General features: G+C 38.5%; 1 protein-coding gene across 1 annotated transcript in view; it reads right to left on the bottom strand.

Annotated features, from left to right (window-relative positions):
• The window catches only part of DGKQ (diacylglycerol kinase theta), a 109,514-nt gene that overhangs the window by 2,358 nt on the left and 80,652 nt on the right, over positions 1–26,504 (bottom strand). The window contains exons 16-22 of the mRNA XM_087716276.1: positions 12,566–12,717; positions 9,655–9,803; positions 8,801–8,982; positions 5,709–5,809; positions 4,458–4,604; positions 1,825–1,936; positions 1,039–1,191 (exon numbers count right to left, since the gene is read on the bottom strand). Coding sequence (XP_087572402.1) covers positions 1,039–1,191; positions 1,825–1,936; positions 4,458–4,604; positions 5,709–5,809; positions 8,801–8,982; positions 9,655–9,803; positions 12,566–12,717 — 996 coding nt within the window. The remainder of the gene's footprint in view (positions 1–1,038; positions 1,192–1,824; positions 1,937–4,457; positions 4,605–5,708; positions 5,810–8,800; positions 8,983–9,654; positions 9,804–12,565; positions 12,718–26,504) is intronic.

Genomic DNA, 26,504 nt, shown 5'->3' with positions numbered 1-26,504 from the left:
TTTCTAGCCTAATCTTTATTGCCCTGCTTACAGAAACTGCCTCTCTGGTTAATCCTTATTACATTGTAACAGCTAAGGCAAAGCGCCCATCGATGTCAGTGATGTTGAGTTGGCTACCACCACCCCAGTCACATGACTACTGAGCCTTGCCTATCCAGCTGGTCATCGGGGAAGAGAACTGGTTGTTAAATTATTTGAATCCCACCACCGGATATACTGGACATGGCCATGGGAAGCGATCATGCTAACATGTTCTCAATATAATACATTTGATGCAGCACAGAGAGTGGTAGGTAGCAGGAAAACTGCAAGCTATGCATACAGAAATAATATGGTGTAGATTCAGATATTCATTTGATTCTGTATACTGAATCTTAGAAGAAAGAGCTAGCTCTGATTATGATAACAAATATCTTTTGGAACTATTATAGTGTAACAACTTCAAGTTGTTAGAAGGACCTTACAAAACATTGAAAAATGTTTTACTCAAAGAAAACTCTATATTTGGGAAGGAAGAGAAAAGTTAGGCTGGAACCTCACATTTTAATTTTCCATGTACGCATATATTACATGAGGGAGATTTAGCTATGTTTATTCCAGTCTGCAAACTTAAATGGCACAGTGAGAACATGACCTTTGAGCAATAATTCAATTATCATTTGTAGCAGGTCTAGATTATGCCTTCTTCAACATACCATGATTTTCTGGGTTAATCAATTTTCCATTCTGTTCGCCCCAAAAAACCCTGAATACATGATAGGACATTCATCTGACATGCAGGTTTATCTTACTCTCAGTAATATACATTCCTGAGATATAATTCTGGTTAGCTAACCTCAAAAGCATCCAACCACAGCAGATCAAGAAGGCTGAAAGGAAAAGTTACAGCTTTTGGCATTTTTTACAACTAAAATATATTATATTTCAACCAGATCCATCTGGCTATAGTCTGTTAAGTACAGGAGCTGAATATAGTTACAGTTTTTCCTGCTTTTCTACAGTCATGATAAAATGTTTGACACCAAATATATAAATTACCTTTGGTCCTGCTGCAGAAATAATTATCTGACCTGGTGGTTGAATCCAGGGCTCACCATCTACTTGGACAGGAATTGGCTTCCGAAGTGTTACACGGAAGTAGGAGCCTTGGGCTATCCGGATGCCAGAACGGAGACCTCCCTGGACTTGACCCTATTTGGGGGTGGGGGGGGGGGAAACTAATCAGAACACTACTTTTTTTTTTTTTTAAATCAAGTCTTCTTTGAGATCAATCACTGGGTAAAACTTAACTGATTCTTTTATAATTTTTATAAATGCATCACACATGGAATTTCTCCCAATTACAACCTAGAAGTAAGGAGAAATTTTCCGACAGTGAGAACAATTAAGCTTGCTTCCTGGAGGTGCGGGTGCTCCATTGCAGGAGGTTTTCAAACATAGATTGGACAACCATTTGACCAGAATAATAACAAGTCTGCTTTCTTGAGGGAAGGGTTGAACTAAAAGACCTCCAAAGTCCCTTATAGCCCTATGATTCTATGTTCTATAATCTCCAAATATATCTCCATTTAAACTATCATACTGAATACCCTCGCTATCATTACCATACTATATTCCTATAGCCTTCTGCTTCAATATACATACATCTCAATTAATTTACAAGTGCAATTGTTTCAGGTCAAGTCAGATTAACAGATGAGTTGGAAGGGACCTTGTAAGTCATCTAGTCCAAGCCAAACAGCATAAATCCATTATACTCCCTAAAAGGGTTCAAATCCCCCCCCCCAAAGGCTATTAAGAGGAATCAAGTGTGCTTTGACTTACCATGTGAACAACTCCAGTGACACCAACTACTTCTAACAAGCCATCATCAATTTTTGGTTTCTCAAACCGATTGTCATTATCAGACCCCCAAAGATCAGCACCTGATCCCCAACTACGTAGAAAGAAAGCAAGAAATAACCTTATTGTATTTACTTATTTAGAAAATTCATATGGCTGTCCATTTTACATATGTATCTCTGGGTGATTAACAAAAATGCACTAATAATAATAAAACAACTGGAAATCAGTCAACTGCAAAAAGGCAGCTTTACTAGAAACAACTTACATTCTGTAAAGGTACCGTTAACACCACCAAACAACATTTGTCTATCCCAGGTCCTTGGGAAGAACTTGATAAGTAAATAAAAATGCCAAATCCAGTCTGTGTTGATTGTGTGACAAATCATATTTAAACTTCTAATACTTTTTTTTATTTCTGTAAAATGTTTACTCTGGACATTTATTTTGCAGGAAATTAAAACAGAAGAACAAGCGTACAAACAATACATATAGTTTCCCTTCACTGCTACTGTAATTACTGGCATCATAGAGGGGCATTGTAAGCAACTTGAAAGAGAACAGTAAGTATTTAATCATTAGAAAACCAGGTAACATTTAGATATGGTTTCTGCTCTTCTCTTAATGACCTGCAGAGGGCGCTAGAGAGCAGCAGACATACTGCAAAACCTTTAAATAAAATGAAGAAATCCTGTATTAACCCACAGAACTTAATAAAGACTGGGCCACGGAAAAAAAGCCTCTGTCCTGACATACCAAGTCAACCTGTAAAGATGTGCTAGAATTTATAAAGAAACAAACAAGAGTTTAGTCAGAGGTGAGTATAATTAATAAGCTAGATCTACTATTCAGATCATGTCAGATTAACAGATTGCTGATACATTTTTCATATAGAAATATTTTTTTAAAAAAAATAACTTTAAAAGTGAGAAAAATGTATAAACTGTCTAAAATGTATTTGCCTAGTTATTTTAAAAATTAGTTTCATCTCATTTATTTTTCTATCCTTTAGTATACTCGGGGCTCATTTTAAAAGCCTTTACAAATAATCCATGTGTTGATTGGATTCGCAATCTGTGCTACATCATAATAGGATATGTCTGATTTTGGCTTTATATGATGCATGAATCCAGCTAAGCTGAACAAATGCTGTTTTAGTGAACCTTATATCCATAACTCCAATATTTCCTTGTATTACCTATAAATAATAGACACACTAATGGTAGCAGAAGGAATCGTTCTTATAACCCTTTCTTCTCTATATACAGAAGATAGATTTGACAGGTAACTGATAGATGAGAGAGAAAGAGAGAAAGAGAGAGAGAGAGAGAGATTTACTATTCATCAGAATTCTTAGAAAAGTCTCATGTTTTGTAATCTGAGAATCTGAGATTCTTGTTGCTGATATTGTCTGATGAAAAGATTTTGGGTAAAAGACAAAGAGGGGGAAATGTCCATACAAGACAGTGAAAAGTTCTGGGCAGCTGGCACAAACATTAGTGACCTCAAGAATCGAATGGCGTGATTTTGTACAAGGCAGCTTAATGTGTTCAGAAGTGAAGCTGAATGGACAAAGGCAGGAGGAACAATAAGTAGAATAGCTAGAACAGAGTCCATTTGTTCATGTCGCTATGCTTCACACATTTTAAAACTGTTTTGTTATCTCTGTGAAATAGTTGCCTCTTTCTCTTTAAATCTGTGTAGGCTATAGGGAATGATACATCCAGGCATGGCAAACTATATGCATCTCACTTGAACAGTGCAATATATCATAGTTTTTGCCATTACAGGAATACTACTTAGACAATTGCTAAAGCCTGCAAACCTTTTTGCCATTTCTTGGCAATGCCAAGTGTGGACCACAATATGTTCTATTTTAAATTAGCAGTTAAGCATCATGTCTAAAAACAGATAAACAAAACAGTTGACTTCTTTATTTTTTTATCCTGCCTTTATTATTTTTACATATAAGAAGGTAAACATATCCAATACTCCTTCCTCTTCCTATTTTCCCCAGCCTGTGACGTAGGATGGGCTGAGAGAAAGTGACTGGCTCAAAGCTTTCATGCCTAAGATAAGACCAGAACCCAGAAGTCTCCTGGTTTGTAGCCTGGTCCCTTAACCAATAGACCAAATTCCATAGCTCCAGTGTAGTATATTTAAACTGGGAAACAAGATAGTATGCAGTTGCAGTGTTAACAACTGTATAATAAGTTTGCAGTCCCAACAGAAGAAGAACAAAGGCGAATATATGTAGCTCAGGACTGAAATGGGGGGGGGGGGCTGATGCTCTCTGAGCTTGGTGCTTTTCTTGATGTTTCATTAGCCAAAATTAGGTAACACCATCAGTGCTAGTCTAACCAAACTCAAAGAAAACCTTCTTCTTCAGAAGAAGCACATGAACTTGAAGCTTCTATGCATTAACAGCTCAGAGTTGTTTATTAAATCCACAGTAGAATAACATAACTCAGAATGCAAAGCAAATTCTTAATACAAAAACACCCAAAGTATTTATTAATAAAGCAATTTTAACTATCAAAACAAAGCAACTGTAAACACTAACATAACGATTGTTTGGTAAAAAGAAAATCCAAAGCCAGATGACAAGTATTTACCTGGGAATATTGATGAAAATAAGACCCTCTATACTTGGTAGCTCAACTTCATGCTGGTCCACCTGAAGTTTGATTTCTTTATGAAGACTCCTGGTATGGCTCATTTTCTGCAGCCCAACTTTTACATAGACTCCTTTGTTGTGTAACCTAAAAATAAAAGTTGTGTTTCTTTTATTAAAAATGGTACATCACGGGCTGTGCTTTGCTTATTGACACAATAGCTTCTTTCTCTGATTTTATGGGATACTTGCTTTCCTCAATCAGATAAGTAAATGTTTAGCAAATCAAGCCTGATATGGAACTGGGCTGTACATTATTTAAAAAGTGACCATGTCTCAATTAGGTTGCAAAGCAGAATTGTCAAACATCTTTGCTCCTATATGAAGACCAGTTTCATACACTGGAATGTAGAATCAAATCAGGCCTTACTGAAGATGAACACTTCGAAGTCCAGAGTGAGATCATACATGTTTAAACTGAAATATCAGAACAGTGAACCGAGGAGCAAGACACTGGAAGTGGGATTCAATGTGAACAGAAGAATAGCTTAATCTTGACATGTTTACTTAGGAACTATGATGAATGTAGAAATGCAAGGAATTGTTGGAAGAAACAAGGCTCAAGTGGTTTGGAGCTTAAACTAAGAGAAACAAGAATGACTCTTGAGTCTTCTACTTCACCTCTTTTGGAGTATTATCCTTCTTCAACCCAGCCAGCAGGACTATTTGGGATGATGGGAATTGTAGTCTAATGCCTCTGCAGGTACCAGGTTGAGGGAAGAAGAGATGGAGCTATCATGACAGTAATACTTGCTACCTAGTGTGCTGTGTCAAGATTCCCACTTCCCCACATGGAGGGCAGGCTTTATGTGAATAAATACAATGGACATGTTTATTTACAAAATAACCACTGACAGTATTGCGTTACCACTTCATATTGCCAGAAACCCGTGTTTACTTCTTGTTTCTGGCAAAAATGCCCATTGTGGACAATGAAGTCCCCTAATGACCATGGGATCTGCTTTTTGCTTAATAACCAAAAAAAAAAAGAAAAAAAGAGAGAGGAGGTAATCTGGTGGCCCAATTAACTACCAGCACAATTTACGACCCTAATTCCAGAGTCAATTATAGTTGTAAGTCAAACATTGCCTGTATTAATGAGCTGGAACATATGAAACATATGAAAGTTTCTTTTCAATGATTATCCGTTCATGGGAGAAGTTTTTCCTTTTCTCAAAAAGATTCCAAATACCTGCTATTGAATTTGCCTGGCTCTTCTTCTCTGGCATGATGGAAACCTAGACTCAACTCTGCATCAATTCCAAGGCCACAATAATTATTCATCTGTACAATCTGGCGGGGGGGTGGGTGGGGAGAGAAAGTAGAAATGAAAAAGTTTCACTTTTTGAACTAAACTATTTCTAATTTCTAACAAATACACAGGAACATCTCCATTACAAACTCTTCAATTTAAAAAGAACTACAGTATAAAGCAGATCCTAACTAGTTAGGTTCAACATCTAGTTGTGAACAGACAAATGTTATCTTGATATTTGTCTTCAACAGGACAAATGTCTATCTGTCTTTCATAAGAACTCATAGCATTTCCAAAGGCAATCCAGTAATATTTTCAATTCTCAGCATCCAGTTTATCTGTCGTCTTCTCCTTTTTCTACACTGCCAAAACATATGTTTTGCTTTTAGTCTGTCATATTGCTGCACTCAGTATGTGAGTTTTGCATTGGTGAGGCATTGGATTTCGTGAAGAAAGAATTGGACCCCTGCTTATGTAGCCATGATTCTTCTAAATGATTTTGGACAAACCAGATTAACATAATCTTCCTGGAATCCAGCCTTCTCTGAGTGATTTCTGGGAAAACCAGATTAACACGATCTTCCTGGAATCCAGGAAGAAAGCTTTCTCTGCCATAGCCACCGGCCTTTGAAACATTCTCCCCCAAAAAATGAGGTGAGCCGCCCAATTTCCTGCCCTTTCTGAAGTGTCTGGAGACATGGTGCTGCTGACTCACTTGAGTCTCACATAAATTGCCTCCTATCAGAATACATTGTTTATATATTTTATATCTCTCCTTAACAGATTAACAGAGTTGGAAGGGACCTTGTAGGTCTTCTAGCCTAACCCCCTGCACAAGCACGAGATCCTACACCATTTCTGACAAATGGCAATCCAGTCTCTTCTTGAAAGCTTCCAGTGATGAAGCTTCCACAACTTCTGAAGGCAAGCTGTTCCATTGGTTGATTGCTCTCACTGTCAGAAAGGTTCTCCTTAGTTCTAGGTTGAATTTCTCCTTGATCAGTTTCTATCCATATTCCTTGTCTGGCCTTTGAGTGCTTTGGAAAATCACTTGACCCCCCCCCCCTCCTCTCTGTGGCAGCCCCTCAAATACTGCAATACTATCATGTTTTTATGGTTTAATTGTACACCGCTGAGTCCGCTCTGTGAGTGACATGGATGTTCTCCAGATTTGATACAGTAACAAATAATTTTCCTTAGAAAATTTTCTGAAGAGGTATGACATATTTCACATTAACTCCCACACATTCTTTATGCAATGCATTTCAAGAGGCTACATAAGAAAGCTGGTGATTTCATTTTATGCGGCAGACAATGTGAAGCTTACCCTGCTTATCCTAGTATAGAACAGCACACTCAGCTGCTGCTTTACTGGTTTATAAAAAGGAAAGAGAAGTAAACTCTGATCCATTTTACAAGGATTTTATAAAAATCCTAGCCATGTGGTGATTACATGATCAAACATATATATTCCAATTACCATATTTCATAGCTTGGCAATCTTCCAATTAGGGTGTAACAGAGCACCATCACAATTTATAGGCCTTTCAAAATAAAATCACATCACTCACAAACAATCAGAATATTGATTATATTCTCATTATTATCATTATACAATTATACAATGTTGAGAATAGCTGGAAATTGTAACCAGGTCTAAATCTCGGCCAAAATTAGGCTGGGGGTAGAGGGGTTTTTAAAAGTACAATGACTATATATGTATACTTTTTTGTTCTATTGTTTTTTAAAAAGGAGAATACATGTTAAAATTAAATATGTATATTGAAAAGGAATTATAAATACCCTCAACATAAAATGGAGCTTGGTCAGATCTGAAATACACCAAGTAAATGAGATGAAGAATGGGAAATAGAGGAGAGAGAGGGAAGAAGAGAGGGATAGGAGAGAGGGCAAGGGAGGAGGGAAGAGGAGGAGAGAAATGGGGAGTGGAAAGGGGAGAGAGGAGAAGGAGAGAGGAAGGGGAAGTTGAGAAGGGAAGGATGACAGAGGGGAAAAAGGAGGTAGGGAGGGGGAGGAGAAAGGGAGAAGAAAGTGATGATAAGGTACAAATATGGTGTATGGAGAGCAGAAGAACCAATAATTGTTTTTGGGAGTTGATGGTAAGATAAATCAATGTAAACATTTAATAATACAATATGTTGTTGTCTATTATATGCTATGAAAATGAAAAAAATAAAAAAACTTTATAATAGGAGAATATTGATTACATACTTATATAACAGATACTTATTTTCCACCATAATTTGCAAAAAAATTCTTTCCAAATCAGACAATGTGATTGTCTGGATTTGTTTTCCCATTTTGTCTCTCATAGTTGAGGTCTACCTATGCTGTCAATTACAGGCCTCTCTCATCTTTTTAAGTTGGGAGAACTTGCACAATTGGTGGCTGAATAAATACTTTTTTTGCCCCACTGTATGTATGTATGTATGTACAGACAGACAGACAGACAGACAGACAGACAAACAGACAGACACACAACAAACAAACAAACAAACACACACACACACATATACATACATACATACATACATACATACACACAAACAGATATATATATATGTGTGTGTGTGTGTGCATGTGTCTGTTTGTGTGTGTGGATGTGTGTGGGTGTGTATGTATGTATGTATATATATATAAAACATAGATTTATCCTCTGTGCATAATGTCTGGAAAGATTGCTTTTCATCATGACTTGCACATTCATCAGAAAAGAGGAACAGAGAGTGAAAAAGAGACTAATTGTGGTAGCAAAAAAAAAAGATAAGTAGAAGCAAAAGTGAAGGGAAAATGGAGAGAAGACTATAAATTATGCCCAAAAATCTACTTAATAAAAACAGCAGGCATCTGAGAAAGACACTACAATACAACCAAGTTATCCTCTACTGCTTCAATCTTGAATTATTAGATCATTCTACACGTTTATGAGTTTTGGAAGTTCAGTGCCTTCCTTTTTTGTTGTTGTTGCTACATTTTTACAGTTTCAGGAAGGAAAACTTGAGAAATACCTTAGGAGGTTCTGGCTCTGATACACCATTTTCTGAGCTTTCCAGTGCCTCTTGAGCATCTAAAAGGATGTTCCAACGATCCATAAGCACATCATCAGCTTCATCTACAGATATCAGAATCGAGTACGGATCTTCGCCACTATAGCCAGCACCCCAGCGCAGGACCCTCCCCAAGTCATTACCTGATAAAAAAGGCATATTTTCATTTTAAAATATCTAACTAAAGAAAAAGAAAAACCTTTTACTCTCACTTAACCTGAATTTTAATAGGCTTACTATTTCTGACCAATAGTGTATACCGGTGGTTCTCAATCTGTGGTCCACAAATCCCCGAGGGACCACGATGTCACAGTGGAGTCCACAAAGTCTTGAAGAAATGTTATGATTTAAATCTTGAGTTAAGTCTTGGTGGTCCGGGGCCACAAAAGTATTTTAAAAGGGGTCCATGGTGAAGAAAAGGTTGAGAACCACTGATGTAAACTAGGAGTTGTAGTTCTGCCACATCTACAAGGCCATTGATTCAAATACATTTTTAATGATCACTTACAAAGTTAAAATGAGATGTTTTCTGAATTTGCCATTGGAAATAACCTAATAACATCAGTTTGCTGTAATGGTAACCAGTGCTAATTTAATTTGCGGAAGGTTAGAATCAGAGGTGGTTGCTCCCGGTTCAGCCGAACCGGTAGAGGGAGTGGTGGGAGGCTCCACCCACCACCCAGAAGCTTCTGCGCTCACACATGCAAACTGATAGAAAACCAGCTAGCAACCCACCACTGGATAGAATCTATGAGCTTATGGAAATCCTCATCCATTGCCCTTCTTCTTCCTAAAATCCACAGTTTAAGCCTCACCTGTTCCTAATGGCAAAATAGCCACAGATGGTTCAGGGCAGGCGAGCTTGTGCCTGATATCTTCCAGAGCACCAAGGACCCATCCAACTGTGCCATCACCACCGCATACCAATATTCGGAAATATGGAATTTGGGAGAAGGCATGAAATCTTCAGTGTATAAAAAAACAATAAGCACAATATTATTATAAGCAAAATTGCAAATTCAAGCATGTGTACAGTTTACTTTCAATCTATCCAGCAACTAAAACCAGACATGGGCTCATGTATCTTATTTTCTTAATAGACTGAAGTCGATATCCCAAGAACCAGATGAATTCTACATGGGCAAGGAGAGACTGGACTTCATTTAATCCAGCAGCAACCCTTCAAGCTCCAAAAGCAATTTGAAAGTTAACAGAAAGAAATGAGAAATCTCATTGGGCTCTCAGACTCCTAGGAGATGCACAAGAGTAACTTTATGGATCTGGTCCAAGTGCTTTTGAGATACAGTAGAATCTCTGGTCACAAACATTTCTGACCACGACCAAATCAGGCTCCAACCAAAAAAATCACTTTTTTTTGTAGCCGATTTCCCCTTCCACGCCATTTTTTTTGTAAGCACCAAATTTCCGAAATTATGTTCGGGTCACGACCAAATCAGTTTGCGACCAAAGTTATGGAACGAATTATGGTCGTGACCAGAGGTTCTACTGTACTGACAAGAAGATCACTCACAGAATGATCTAGTATTACCTCTTCATTCTAGAAGATCTGGGTTGTATTAAACATGTTTTTTTCCCCATATTCTAACATAACAGAACCAAAATCAGAAAAAATAAACAAAAACTGAGCCAACCTAATGTTCATTTTCAAATAAGACTTCACCTTCACCTCATATGCATCCTGCTCCCTTCCTACCATCTTTGTTAATTTTAAATAAATTTTAACATTAACATTTACTATTTTAATATTTAAGCCACCTAGTGTCACCTCTTGGAGAGATGGGCATTTCATATATATGGAGTGATGGAATGGGCCTTGGTATCCTTATAGACCCAATACAGTAGGGCAAGAGCTATGAGGCCAAAAAGTCCTTCTCAATCTCAGATTTTCATATTACATTTGCCCTCAAAAACAGCTGTTAGGAGAGCATTAAAGCAGGCTAAAGTGCTCTTCAGGGTTTGAGAATGGTTGTTTGATTTAAATATCTTGCTGGCCTGAAAAATGGGGATTGACTACTCAAAAACACATTCCTGGGCAACATAGATAAGCCCACTTGGCCTTTGAAATTCAAGTGCCTTGCTTGAACAATGAAAGCATTTGATAAAGATGGTAAAGAGAGAAAATTAATGTTATTACTTCTCTTGCTGAAGATAAATGGACTGCTTTAATTTTCATACAATGCTCTTGTCATCTGAAAGTCTGTTACGCTTTCTTCTACAAATCTGTTAAACAAAACGGAACTGTGCCCACTAACATTTTATAGTATCACTTTCCAGCTATGTAATACACATTCAATATGAAAAGCCGACAGATTTGCATGTGGCAAGAAGAAAAAAAGCAAAATAGTTTGTTGCCTATTTGGAAAAAAAAAACACCTCATCACCAATAAATAAAATTGAAGGGGAAAGTACTCAAACCAACCAAAAATTAATTTCTTACTTATTTAAAAAACAACCTTTTAGAACATGTGAGTGTATTTCATGCAGCTTAAATAGGAAAAAACCGCTGGAATGTTTCATTTTCAAGAGTTAATATTTTATCAAAATTTACAAAGCCGAGGTGGCGCAGTGGTTAAATGCAGTACTGCAGGCTACTTCAGCTGACTGCAGTTCTGCAGTTCGGCTGTTCAAATCTCACCAGCTCAGGGTTGACTCAGCCTTCCATCCTTCCGAGGTGGGTAAAATGAGAACCCGGATTGTTGTTGGGGGCAATATGCTGACTCTGTAAACCGCTTAGAGAGGCTGAAAGCCCTATGAAGCAGTATATAAGTCTAACTGCTATTGCTATTGCTACATATGTACATGGGGGGGGGGAGTCATGTAATGAACGTTCAGTCTATTTTCCAATAAAGGGCAAGTGTCTAGAGTTTTCTCTCTTTTTCATTCTTTGCATCATTGTGTCTTTGACAAATTAGCTTCTTTTCTTTGGAATAACCGCTGCCAAATCCCCATGCAAAAAATAGAAATGGCATTTATTCAACTCACCCTGACAGTTTTAATAAATGACTTTAAAGCCTATTGAAAAGAGTGCAAGGATTTATTATTTGACAGAAGGGTTAAATATCTCTTCCTTTTTTTTTTTTAATTGAACTTTTTGGCGTGAATATTGTCCAAGCTCAGCCACATTGCTATTCACACTGTGATGCTTCCTAATTACTGCACTAAAAGCTTTTGAAAGAGGTGGCTGGCTTCCAAAGTCTTTGTGGAGCATTAGCCCAAGGCTTCGGATCTGCATTTTGCAAACAGCGGCTTTGCACTCCAATCCAAGTAACCTTCCAAAATAAACAGATGATAAGGTGTCAGAATCTTCTGGTCAAAGGGAGAATTAGGAAATCCCAACACAGCAGCTGCAAAATCTTAAAGACGTTCCTTGGCAATGCCATCTTGTCACCCATATTGAAATGATACAAGATCACCTAATTAACCAAGGTTATAGATTTTCAAACTCCTGAGTCATTATGCAGTGCCAAATTTTAAGAGAAAAGGTTCAGGAACAAAAAGGAGTTAAGACGAGGAAATCTTCTCTTCTCCAAGGCATGGTAAAAATGTCAGTCCAGCAATTTCCATTTGGTCATCGGTCAGGGCTTCAGCTGCTTTGCAAGGCCAAGAGCAAGGAGAAAAAAAAGCAAGGGGAAAAAACAACAAGATCACCCTAGACAAATAACACATGAAATAGTCAAGTTGTGTTGAATAGAAACAATAGATTACCCAGGCAGGGGACCTCCATTTGTTAGTTCAAAGATCTGATGAGGATTCAACAGTTTTCGGAAACTGTACAGTAAATTCCGACCTTTAAGACCTCCGCTTTTGGGATTCACAAATACAAGCAAAGGACAGCAGTTCTGAGGAAGCTTATTTTGCTAAACAAAAAAAAAAAAAAAGGAAAGGAAAAGTGGTTAAAAATGTGGCATTTAGAGTCAACAAGATAAAATTCCAACCTACATAATGATGCTTATGACAATAAAAGGAAACCCAATATCCCTAACAATCTAAGACTACTTTTTTTTGCAGATTATGGGGAGGTGTTGGTCATTAATTTAAAAGCCACAAAGATGCCTGTTAGTGATTTCCAAAGAAAGTCTTATTTTTGGGGCTTCCGGGGAGTGGCCTGTCGCCGTCGGCAGCTTAACAGAGCTGCCCCCAGAGTTCAGGTTCGTTATCTACTCAATATCAAGAAGATAACTCTTTTTTCAGACAAGAAAAAAGCAGTGAGGAATCTCAGCTGGTAAGAATCTTCTTTGAAGTTCACAGTTTGTTTCTTTGTGGGCTGTGGACGGAGGGGGAGGATCAACCCAAAGCTGAGTCATTCAACTCCGACCTGAACTTCGCAGCTGTTATTTACAGCACAAGACAGGAACCCCTCCCCCTTAGGACAATCTTTAGAAAACAGACTATTAAAAATCAATACGAGCAAAGACCAAACTTGTGAACTTTAAAACCTTTCTCTATCTGAAATACCAGCTTCAATGTTATAAAAACCTCTTTTGTTTAATTGTCTTCAAAATGGCGTTTACAGCTTCTGCATTTGTTATCTCCGGCTTCCTGCTACAGAATCAAAGAAACAACCTCTTATAATTTAATTAGAGCTACTCCCTTAAAGCTTTCAAAGACTCTTTGTTGTTGATAGAGACATTCCAAACATTCCAAACGGACTTTCTCTTTTGAAATCCTCCGTAAAACCCTTTGTAAAAAAAGAAGAAGAAAAAAGGGGGGGGAGGAATTTCTTTTTCTCCACATAGCACAGTGGATTAGCAATTTAGAATAAATAATTAAAACCAAAATATAATGGCATCCAAATCAACCTCTGTGAAATTACCTCCGAAAACGTCTCCCATACCTGGCACAAAGTTGCAGCCCCCACCATCTATGCCCCCTAGTGGAGACGTACTAACAAAAGAATTTTTTCTGGAAATGTTCAAAGAATCCAGAGAACAGAACTTAGAAATGTTTAAAGAATTCAGAGAACAGAATCTAGAAATGCTTAAAAATTTCAAAGATGAAATAAGGAATGAGATGGAAGTTCTATATGACAAATTTGATACTAGGGTCACTAAAATGAATGATAATATGATGGGAATTGTAAATGTGATAACAGAATATATTTCTGGAATGGAAGATAATTTAGAAATTCTCAATGAAGCTAAAACTAACCTGATATCCAAAACTGAAGTGATGGAACAAAAAATTGATAATGCTGAAAAACAAATTATTATGATACAGTATAAGCAGATGGAGCTTGCATTAAGAGTGAGGGGGCTGCGTGAAGAAAAGCAGGAGAACTTAAAGCAAATGTTTTCTGAAGCTTTTGACCGTCTGGTGGGAAAACCGGGATCCAATTTTGATTGGCAGATTGACAAGACTTTTCGTGTTAACTCATGGGCGGCAAAACAAAGGCAACTTCCCCGAGATGTGGTAATATACTTTGTTACAAGAGAATCTAGAAATATGATATTACAAGAGTCTTATAATACTAAGCTTCAAATTGGTGGACAGGACCTGATTGTTTTGAAAGAAATACCACCTCAGATGCTAAGAGCCAGAAGAGATTATGCTTTTCTGGTGGAAGAGCTCAGAAAGCGTCAGATACAGTACAGATGGGATGCCCCATTCGGTATTATAGTTACAATGGACAAACAAAGATATCGTCTCAGTTCTGTATGGAAAGCTCGTGATTTCTATCATAAGATTCTGAAGATGGGATACCCTGAACCTTCGGGATATGGTGAAAAACCACGAGACGAACAAGATAAACAGCAAACCACACAACCATCAGATAAAATGTATCATCTCCCTCTCCCGGAAGGGCAAGGAGTCAAGGAAAAAAGATCCAATCGTAAGACCACCAGACAAATGGATAAACAAGCTACTATGCAACAATCTCAACAATCGTTGGCCACTGATCAAGGAGCTACTGCAACAAGCTCAGAAGCTGTGGAAGGAGCCAAACCAAAGGTGAGACAGGCCTTGCGGGAGGCTCTAAAAAAGCTTCAGGCAACCAAAAATGACAACTAAGATTTTGACATGGAATGTTAACGGACTGAACTCTCCACAGAGAAGAAAGAAAATATTTCATTATCTCAAACAGTTTAAGAATGACATAATTTGTTTGCAAGAAACTCATATCAAATCAACCGATCAAAAATATTTGTTTAACCCCAAACTGGGCCAACATTTTGCGACCTCAGCCATGGAAAAGAAAAATGGCATAGTAGTATACTTAAGAAAAGACATTAAAGCTGAGCTAATTGAAGCAGATCCCTTTGGAAGATATATTGCATTAGATTTAATCTTAGAAGGGAAAAAGACGTTACTTTTGGGAATTTATGCTCCTAATCAACAACAAGATGGATTTTATAGAAATCTCCATGCTAAATTAGTACAGTGGGACTTTGAGTCTTGTATATTATTGGGTGACTGGAATGGCGTGATCGACACCAAAAGAGATAAGAAGACAGCTCGCCCGAACACCAAATTTCGAGCTAAGTTACCCAAACCCTTTTTTGACATGCTGGACGACTTTGAATTGCGAGACGCTTGGCGCGAGAGGCATGCAGAAGAATATGACTTTACCTTTTTTTCCAACAGACATCAATCTCTTTCAAGGATTGATTTTATACTAATTACAAATGATTTACTTTGTAGGGTGAAGAAGACAAAGATTATGGCGAGAGTTCTTTCAGATCATAATCCAGTCTGGATGGAATTGGGAAGGGTAGCCCAGGCAAGAAGGTCCTGGAGGTTGAATGAAAACTTATTTAGATATGAAAAGTATGTTAATGATTGTAAAAAATTGCTATCGGAATATTTTGTTCTCAATATGAATAAGGGTACATCTTTGGAATATGTATGGGATGCAAGCAAAGCGTATATGAGAGGAGTATTAATAAATATAAACAAAATACATAGACACAAACAAGGGCAAAAACGAAAAGAATTGGAAGAGGAAATTAAAGGGAAAGAGTCAGAATTAACATTGAATCCAGGAGATACAAAGATTAGGGAAACAATTGCTATATTAAAATCTCAGTTTGATATGCTGATCTCTGACCAGGTAGCCACCAGTTTATTATATGCTAAACATAATACTTTCTGCAATGCAAATAAACCCGGTAGGTGGTTGGCTTATCAGATTAGAAAAAAAAGGAAAGCTCGAAATGTATCCAAATTGTGTTACAGAGGGAAGGAAGTGTTTCAACAGGAAGAGATTCAAAAGGTATTTCGGGAATTTTTTACAGAGTTGTATAAAGGGGATAAAATTAAGGACGGAGATATAGACAAATACCTAGATAAAGAGAAAATCCCCCTAGTTAGAGAAGAACATAGGCATAAGCTGAATCAACCTATAACCTCTGGGGAAATTTTGCAGGCAATTAAACAATTAAAGTTAGGGAAAGCACCAGGCACAGATGGTTTAACAGCTGTTTATTATAAAAATTTACAGTTAGAAATGGTAGAACCCCTCAGAGAACTATTCAATAAAATTCAATCGGGAGGGAAAGTGCCCCCTTCGTGGAAGACTGCGTTCATATCGTTGATACCCAAAGAAGACCAAGACCTTACCCAACCAAAAAATTATAGACCTATTTCATTACTCAATGTAGATTATAAAATTTTTACTAAAATATTAGCAAATAGGCTAATGGGGGTAATTCAACAACTGATACATACCGATCAAACTGGTTTTATACAGGGCAGACAGATGAAGAACAACGTTAGATTAATTATTAACGCTTTAGAATACCTGGGAAAGAACAATCAAATCCCGGCCGCATTCATATTTTTGGATGCGGAGAAAGCCTTTGATCGAGTTAATTGGCAATTCCTGCTGAAGACATTGCAAAAAATGCAGATAGGAGATGGCTTTTTACGGTCAATTGGTGCAATATATCAGCAGCAAACAGCCCAGATCATTGTCAATGGAAGTCTGACAGACTCCTTTCAAATTGAAAAAGGTACAAGACAGGGCTGTCCTCTGTCCCCATTATTGTTTATTATAACTTTGGAAATACTGTTGAATAAGATACGGGGCTTGGGCGGTCTAAAAGGGATTAAAATTAGACAGCAAGAATATAGAGTCTGTGCATTTGCGGATGATCTGGTTATAATATTGGAACAACCGCAGGAATCTAGTAGGGTATTATTGAATACGATCAATCAATATGGTCAAGTCTCGGGATTTAAAATAAATCTAGGAAAAACCAAAATATTAGCTATAAATATGACTATCAAACAGAAGGAAGAACTGGGGGCGATGCTAAGATGTGAGGTAGTTATGTCTCTATGTCAATGTCTGTATTCCCCCTCCCTGATTTTATGTGAGCCGCCCTGAGTCCCCTCAGGGAAAAGGGCGGCCTACAAATATTAATAAAATCTCTCTAAATCTCTCTAAAAAAGTTAAAAAAGTTAAATATCTTGGAGTTAATATTTTAATCTCAAATGGGAAATTATATAAGCATAATTATGAACCACTTTGGCATAGTATACAGTTGGAGTTGAAAAGGTGGGAAAAACTGCATTTGTCCTTGCTGGGTAGAATAGCGGCAGTAAAAATGAACATTTTACCAAAATTTTTATTTCTTTTTCAAATGTTACCAATACTTAAAAGAGATGCGAATCTTTTAGAATGGCAGAAGGGTATCAACAAATTTGTGTGGGCAGGAAAGAAGCCGAGGGTAAAGATGAAAATAATGCAAGATGCACGTGAAAGAGGAGGATTGAAATTACCTAACTTAAAATTATACTACGACGCAGTGGCATTATCTGCAATTAGTGACTGGATTCATCTAACTAATGACAGAATTTTGAATATCAAGGGATATGACTTGTTATATGGTTGGCATGCTTACCTGTTATTTAACAAAAAAATGGATAAGAAATTTAAAAATCACATCTTAAGAAATGCTTTATTGCGGGTTTGGAAAAAATATCAACATAAATTAAATGATAAAGTGCCCATGTGGGCAATTCCTAGACATGCAATTGAAAATATGAATGTAGAACAAAAACACGATAGAACCACCTATAGACAACTTCTTATCTCAGAAAGAGGGGTGATGCAACTAAAATCTTTAGAGGTACTTAAAGAAGAGAAGGTAGTTCAAACGTGGTTTCAGTATGGTCAACTACAGGCTAGGTGGAAAACAGATCAAAAAATTGGCTTTGTAAAAGTTGAGGATAATTTGTTTAAACAAATAAGAGATCAAAGCTCAATGCATATAAAGAGGATATATAATGTACTAATACAGATGGATTCTGAAACGGAACTGATTAAGGATTGTATGATAAAATGGGCTCAGAATATCGAGGAACCAATAATGCTTGAAACATGGGAAAGAATCTGGGTAAGAAATGTGAAATTTACACAAGCACAAAACTTGAGAGAAAATTTTTATAAGATGTTTTATAGATGGCACCTAGATCCTAAAAAGCTTGCCTCCATGTATCCAAATGTTCAACCTAAATGTTGGAGATGTGGTTCTTGTGATGCTACATTTCATATATGGTGGACATGTCGTAATGTCAAGGCATTTTGGATAAAAATATGGTGAATCCTGCAAAACATCTTTAAAAGAAGGATAAAATTTACCCCCCAGTTGTTTTTACTGGGTATATGTATTGACTTTACAGCAGCAGAGACTAATTTGGTTCTGTATTTAATAACGGCAGCAAGACTCTTGGTGGCGCAGTATTGGAAGAAGAAAGATTTACCTACAATTCAAGAATGGACTTTGAAAGTTATGAACTTAGCCGAAATGGCCAAAATCTCAGCATATCTCAAAGAACATTCAAACGAGAGATATAAACGAGACTGGAAAAAATGGATTGATTACATAAAAAGTAAATATGGGACTAAGAAACTCCAGATAGCTTATGCTTAGTATCAGTAACAATTTAAATTGTTTAAAATTTGGGTAACAGTAAGAAGCTGAGTTCAATGTAGAGATATTTTAGACTGTGATTGTCCAAAAGTTATACCACGTATGGTCTTTGGGAAGTCGGGGGGAGGGAAGGGAGGTGGGGATTTAGGGGGAGGGGGGAGGGGGGAAATACAATATGTGTTAAATTCCATGATTGTATTTGTATACTGTGGCTTTTCAATGTTAGTGCGAAAATAGAACAAACCGAATATACTGGAAGGTAATAGATACCGAAGGAAAGAGTCGAGTGAAAGAAGAAGGAGGGTGGAGACGGTGAGAGAGAGGAGGAGGAGAAGGGAGGGAGGGAATGGATTAGAGGGAGTGATAGGGTTAGGGTTAGAAAGAAGGGGAGGGGAAGTAGGCGTAGAGGGGTGTGTGAGAAGGAAGAATGAAAGTTGGAGGGAGTTGAAAGAGGGTGTATGGCGGGCCAAGGTGGTATACTGGGTTTGTATTGTAGAGGGCATTTTCTATATAAGTGAGGGCCGTGTTTATTCAATGTTATATGCCCTGATTAAGCACAGTGAATATGTGATTGTATAGAATGAAAACATAATAAAAAAAGTTTGAACACCAGAAAGTCTTATTTTTATTGTTTGCACCTAACTTCCAGTAAGAAGTCTGTAGAAAGTCTCAGTCATCCAGGTCATGGTTGCCTCAAAGATGCTTTTTCAGGAGGCAACTGGACTTTCTGATTTGTTTGCTTCTTTTCCTTTGAAAACATTTCGCTTCTCATCCAAGAAGCTTCTTCAGCTCTGACTGGATGGTGGGGAATGGAGAGATTTATATTCCTTGCAGAAAGCTGGTCATTTGCATCCATTCAAAGGGTGTGCTTCAATGACCCTCAAAAAGGATGAAAATGACCAGTTGTTTACAAGGAATATAAATCTTTACATACCTCACCATCCAGACAGAGCTGAAAAAGCTTCTTTGTCAAGCTTCCAAATAACACATCCCATGAAATACAGTCCAAGGCATCCATTCTCCATCAAAGTCTGTTTATTAGGAACATATCAAATTGGCAAGGACTTGGTGTAATTCTGACTCTGGCCAGGATCTGGAATTACACCCAATAAAAAGCAAAAGTTTGAAACTTCCCCCCTGAGTCACAATCTCCAATCAATTCTCAGTCCAATCAGTCCTGTGATTTCAAACTCCACTTTCCTTCAGCTGCAGGCATCTTCTCTGTTCCCATGGGAAGGAATGCCACCTAGGAATAACATTCCCCCTTTATCTAAGTAACCCCCCTTTCAACAGTTAGAGAGTGGCGAGCCTGAAATGCCATTAAGTTCCTTTACTTGCAAACCTAAAAACTAAGAAGAAATAGACAAAGGCTACAATAAAACATGGCTACACATGTGTAATATTCAGGGTCAACAGGAAGCTTCTCATCCAAGAAGCTTCCTCAGCTCTGACTGGATGGTTGGGAATGTAGGGATTTATATTCCTTGCAGATAGCTGGTCATTTGCATCCTTTTAGAGGGTCGTTGAGGCCACATGGAGGTTAATCTGTGTCCTCAGGGTCACCTGAATAGTGCTAATGATTCCTGTAGTCTGTAAATTTTTTTAGAGGGGAGAAATCTGTTAATATTCCCACACCATTCAAAGGGTGTGCTTCAATGGCCCTCTAAAAGAAGGCAAATGACCAGCTGTCTGAAAGGAATATAAATCTTTCCATACCCCTCCATCCAGTCAGAGCTGAAAAAGCTTCTTGGATGATAAGCAAAATATCTTCAAAGGGGAAAAAACCAAAAAAACGAAGTCCAGCTGCCTCCTGAAAAAGAACTTTGGAACTTCCTGTAAGGAAGAGCACAATTAATTGATTATCCCAGACCAATCATACACATATGTAAAACTTAAAATTGCCTGGTATGTCAAGCCTGAAATAGCTAGTTATAAAAATGGGGTAAAAGCTGACTTCTACAAGGGATAGCTAAGAACTTTGGCAACCTTGATATACCAGAGTTGAGTTATCAAAAGTAAAACGTCTGGAAAAGCAGGTAGTGCCCATATCCATGAAGCCCTTTGTGCACATTTGTTCCAGTTGTGTCCTTTCTCTTAGACTGGTAGGCTGTTTACAATCATTTGTGCTCTGGTCACCTCTGGTTTGCATTACTGCAATGTGCTGTGCATGGGGCTACCTTTGAAAGCTACCAAAAGCTGTCACTGGCCTAGAATGCAGCAACACAAGTAGTTGTTGGACACAAGTCAGTACACTCATATAACACCATTAGTTTTCCCACTAATAGTACATGGTTTTAAGAAAGCCTGAAGATTGAAGAACTGATGCTTTCAAATTGTGGTGTTAAAGAAGACTCCTTAGAGGAGTGTTTCTCAACTTTGGAGACTTTAAGTCCTGTGGACTTCAACTCCCTGGCTGGGGGATTTTGGGAGTTGAAGTCCATAGGACTTAAAGTCGCCAAGGTTGAGAAACACTGCCTTAGAGGATATCAAATCAGTCAATCCTAAAGGAAATCAATCCTGGCTGTTCTTTGGAAGGACAGAAATTGAAGCTGAAGCTCAAATACTTTGGCCAGCTAATGAGATGAAAGGACTTGCTGGAACAGACCCTAAATTGGGAAAGATTGAAGGCAAAAGGAAAAGGATACAACAGAGGATGAAATGGTTAATAGCAGTAGACTTATATACCGCTTCATAGGCCTTCCAGGCCTCTCTAAGCGGTTTACAGAGAGTCAGCATATTGCCCCCAACAATCTGGGTCCTCATTTTACCCACCTTGGAAGGATGGAAGGCTGAGTCAACCCTGAGCCGGTGAGATTTGAACCGCTGACCTGCTGATCTAGCGGTAGCCTGCAGTGCTGCATTTAACCACTGCGCCACCTTAAATAGTGTCATCGATGCAGTGAACATGAATTTGGGCAAATTCTAGGAGACAGTGGAGGACAGCAGGGGCCTGGTTAGTGCTATGATCCACAGGATCGCAAAGAGTCATACACGACTTAGTGATGGAACAACAACAAAATTTTGGGAGCTGTGTTGGCTCATGGATGCAGTTCAAGTTGCCAGTTATCATCTATAGAATAAAAGCCCTCCGTGGCCTAAGGCTAGGTTGTTTGTAGGACAGCTCACCTCCAATTGTCTCTGCTTAATCTATGAGATTTTGCAAAAACAATGACATCTAATGGGACCTGGTGATGCTTTCTCTGTCCTGGCACCTGCTTTATGGAATATTATTTCCCAAGGTTCAAATGGTGTGACCCTACTAGCCCTCCATAAAGTCCTAAAAATATGGTTCTTCTGGACATTGGGCCAAAGTGTGAGATGAACTCATCTGGAATGAAAGCTGTGGCTGGTCTCAATCACTCTGTTAGCTTTTATTTTGTTATTCTCTTTTCAGATCCAGAGATTGGTTGTTTCATTTTTAGGTTTTTTTGTTTTTGTTTTCCATGTTTGTCTCCCATTGTAAGCCTCTCAGAGTTGCTTTTTGCAAGCTGGACATCCATATAAATCAATCTAATGAACAACAAACAAATATATCTTGAACCGTCTCTGCCACATTTACTCCAAAATGAGCAAAGCTTATTTTGCAACCTGAATCAAAGGTAAGGCATTGATTGTTCTAGGCAGCTGCTTAAATACAGGAACAGTTTGCCTTTATCCCTAAAGACTATCTTTCGTTGGCTTAGGCAAAAATGGAAAATAGCAGTGACAAGCAGTTTATTTTAGAGAGAATGAATGGATTAATAATGTCAACCCAAATAATTCTTTTCCTCCTGGGCTCTAATTACATCTGGCTCTAGTAGAGGGTTCTTTCTGACACCATGATTTATACTAATCACTGGTCTGAGCTTCCAAATGAAAAGATAAACTATGATGTAGAGTTGCTTCTGTTTCTTAACTTCCTATCAATTCAATACTCCAACCTTTCGGTAGTGGTACTTTAAGAAACAGAGCATCAGTGCTCATTATGGTTTATTCTACTTTAACAGCCAATCAGACGAACCAATTACTTACTTACAATGAAACTGAGTGGTCTTCTGTGAATTCACCCAAGGGCTTCCCACTTCTGCAAAGCCCATTCAGAATCTGCTATAGTTTAGTTTAGTTTAGTTTAGTTTAGTTTAGTTTAGTTTAGTTTAGTTTATTTGTCTTGTATGCCGCCCACTCCCGAAGGACTCCCGGCGGCTCACAATAAACAAGGGGAGGGGGATAAATAGAAAAAACAACACTTTAAAAATACGCAACATTCACAGTTTCCGTGGGGCTGGATATTTCACAATATCCTGCTCCAGCAGGCCAGGACTTGGTGGCTTTGTGGAAGGCCAGGAGGGTAGTGAGGGGCCGGATCTCCACGGGGAGGTCATTCCAAAGGGCCGGAGCTGCAACAGAGAAGGCTCTCCCCCGGGGAGTCGCCAGCCGACATTGGCTGGCAGATGGAATCCGGAGGAGACCTAACCTGTGAGATCTAATCGGTCTATGGGAGGTAATCGGCAGGAGGCGGTCTCTCAGGTAGTATATGACATGTTTTGCTTGGAGTCTTGTCCTCCACCCATACAATGAATGACTAGCTGTATTTCAGGCTAAATCCTCTTAATTCCTGATACCAACATTCCTGATCCTGCATGAAATTCTAAAGTCACTAGCACCAAGCAGAGAAGAAGGGAGGGATGTATGAAGACAGATTACTGGAATCGACACCTTCAAGATGTGAGTCAGTCAGCATAAAGATCTAGGTCTGTGAACCTATGGCATGTGTGCCGGAAATGGCATACAGAGCCATCTCTCCAGGCACGCCATTCATTGCCCGTTGTGCGTACCAGCCAGCTGGTGTTCACACACACAATGGCACCAGAAACTGAAAGACCAGGTGACCGGCACACATGCACAGAACTTCAGGGAACTGCTCTTCCGGTTTCCGGCACTCCCCCGCATTCACATGCTCACTCCTGTTTTGGCATTCAGTGCCGAAAAGGTTTGCCAGCACTGATCTAGGTTATGCACTTTTCCTAATGGACTGACAGAAGTTCAGGCCATTTGGGGAATAGGATGTAATCCCAGCACATAAATCACAAAATGAAGCAAACCATGGCTGCTGAAGCTTTCATGGGATGAAAAGGATGTAGTTGGATTCTTATGCATCTTTGCTAGGACTTTAGTCAGCATTAAGAACTGCTGGAAGACGTTTTATATGGACCTGTTCCATGAGAACCTGAGTTTACCTCCTAGAGATGGAAGGCTTATTTGGTCACTACTGAAAAAAGACAAGGCATTGGTGTTTGTCTCAAGATACACTGATCATTCTTGTATTTGATCAAGTGGATTCAAAGAGGTCTGATGAAGGAGATTAACTCCAAGACTGGAAACAGAACATTACAAATAGGTAAATGTTGTGGAACTCTGTATCATGACTGCTGGGAGATTTGGGGAAGAGCAAGAGAAGATGTGAGGACATGGCCCTCATCTTTAAAAATAGAAAGGGAGATCTTTGAGTGATAGGTAGCACAGGACTCAAGACCATGGAAGAAGAGTGTAGTGAAGGGCTATGATATGAATATATGGAACTGAGGGATATTAGGGCAATATATTTCCCAAAAACCAAGCAATCATTAATCGGTTATGTTCCCAATGATCTCAAAATGGATGAGGGGCCTTTCTTGTCAATCCTTCAGGAACAGAACAAAATTCTTGGGCTTCCCTATTAAGGGGAAGTGTAGTTTCTGCAAATTCTGACAGCAAGGCAGCAGGAATTGGCAAAGCAAAAAGCAAAAAACAGGGAAACAAATAATCACAGATAAGCATCTAGCTGGACAAAGGTGAATTCCAGGTCAAGCAATCCAAAGCCAAGCTGAAGATTTATGATGCCAAATCAGCAACAGTTAAACAAGCAGGGGTTGTAAATAACTGGATTCACAAAGTCACCGTACATGTAGCCAGATGCTTAAATTGCTTCTAGCAAATGAAAACTGTTTCTGTGAGTCTTAAATCCCTTCCTTGCCAAGAGTGCCAGCTGTTGCCTTCCTTCTGCTCTGCTGGTTAGTTCCGTGTCTTGCTCCCCCCCCCACTGGGGAGACACTGGGTTGAGATTGTGGTTACAGTACACCAAATCAATGGTCCTTCACAAAATACTGAAGAGGTTTCTACAGAGGAAAATCAAGATCCATTTGCTGTATAACAGAGTTGAGGAGATTTGGAGGATGGGTCCAACCACCTTCTCCATCATATAGCACAACTCCTCACAGTGCACACCCTTATACAAGATTATGAATCCTCCATGGCGGCCATGTTGGAATTTGATTTTCAAAATCCCTACAAGTCTTTGTAAGCAACCCCTGGCAGTAACCCCCAATTTTGTCCTTATTTTATTTTTGTAGTACCTACCTATGCCCAAAGGACATAAGTAAGACCCTATGGACTTACAACAAACTATATCAATCAGAAATATTCATGTTTCACTTTCACTTTTCATAAATGAAAATGGACTATATTAACTCTCTTATTTTTATTGTGGGACACTTGGTGAGGCTACCCTTTCAACTACTTTATTCCATGCTTTATACTAGAAAACTGTGGTTGATTTCAAACAATTATGTGTAAATCTGTGTAAATCTAGCTTCACAAAGGTAATAAATTGCTTAGTTCCCTTCTCTTCTCTTCTGCCAAAGTTGGACAAAAATTGAAAGTTTCTGCTTCTAGTTTAGATTAACCACAAGTTTACACATAGCTTGTGATTAAATGTAATCATGGCTACTTTACAGAAAACAGCTTCACAATCCACAGACCTGACTTGGTTCTACTGCCATCAAACAAAGGACCCCACCCCGCCCCCCATTTCTAAGGTCTCATTAATCTAAAGTGGAACCAAACATCTCTGAACTTTTTGCAACTGATCTGAGAACAAAGGAGATTGTTTATGTAATTTTTAAATTATTAATCAGGTTGGATTTGAACCAGTTCATATGAACAGTTCACCTTGCTTTTTCTACACCTACACACCAGTGGTGGGGTTTCCATTTTTTTTACTACCGGTTCACTCGTGCACATTCGCGTGCTCACGTGACACTTCTGCACATGTGCAGAAACGTCCGGGTGGGTGGGCGGAGCCTCCCACCGCCACAAGTACCAGTTCGCCTGATCTGGGCCGAGCCAGGAGCAACCCACCTCTGCCTGAAAAAATTAGAGTGCTGTCTTAGGAAAAGCACTATGGACCAAGTGTCCACTTGAGCAGAAATAAACCCCTGCCTGCCTCTTTTAAGTAAAAGCAAACTCTTTGAAATCTGATTAATATGTACAGGAAATCTTGTAAAGCAAGACTTAATTGTTTGCATGATTCTACTGAACAATTTCAAGTAAGGTGGGGATTTTTCAAAGGGTTTACTATAAGTCATTGATCTTTACAATTGCACCCATTGTTTAAGATGCAATTCTTAAAGTTCTTATCTAGAATTCAAATACCTTGCAAATCATAAGAAACAAAAGATTCACTTAGGCTCAGTAAACAAGCAATAGCTGTAACTATAGCAGGTTAGGAGTGGGTCCTAAGACGTAATCTCACAAATGCTCCCAGTATCAGAATGTACCCACAACACAAACCAAGAAATGGTTGGGGAGAAATTCATCCAGATAAGAATCCATAGGATTGGTCTAACTCATAAAAGAAACATCAAAGAATTCCTAAATGTCATAGGATGCACATCCAGGAAACAAGATCTCATGCTGCTACTGTATAAGAAAATGTGACCACGGTTCATTCTTGCATTTTCAAGAGATTTCAG

This window comes from Thamnophis sirtalis, unplaced genomic scaffold (assembly GCF_051295495.1).
Source record: "Thamnophis sirtalis isolate CommonGarterSnake01/CBP01778 unplaced genomic scaffold, rThaSir2_p1.2 scaffold_5, whole genome shotgun sequence".
Taxonomy (NCBI): domain Eukaryota; kingdom Metazoa; phylum Chordata; class Lepidosauria; order Squamata; family Natricidae; genus Thamnophis; species Thamnophis sirtalis.
Note: the sequence above shows the minus strand (reverse complement) of the source record. Positions and strands in the feature narration are given on the sequence as shown.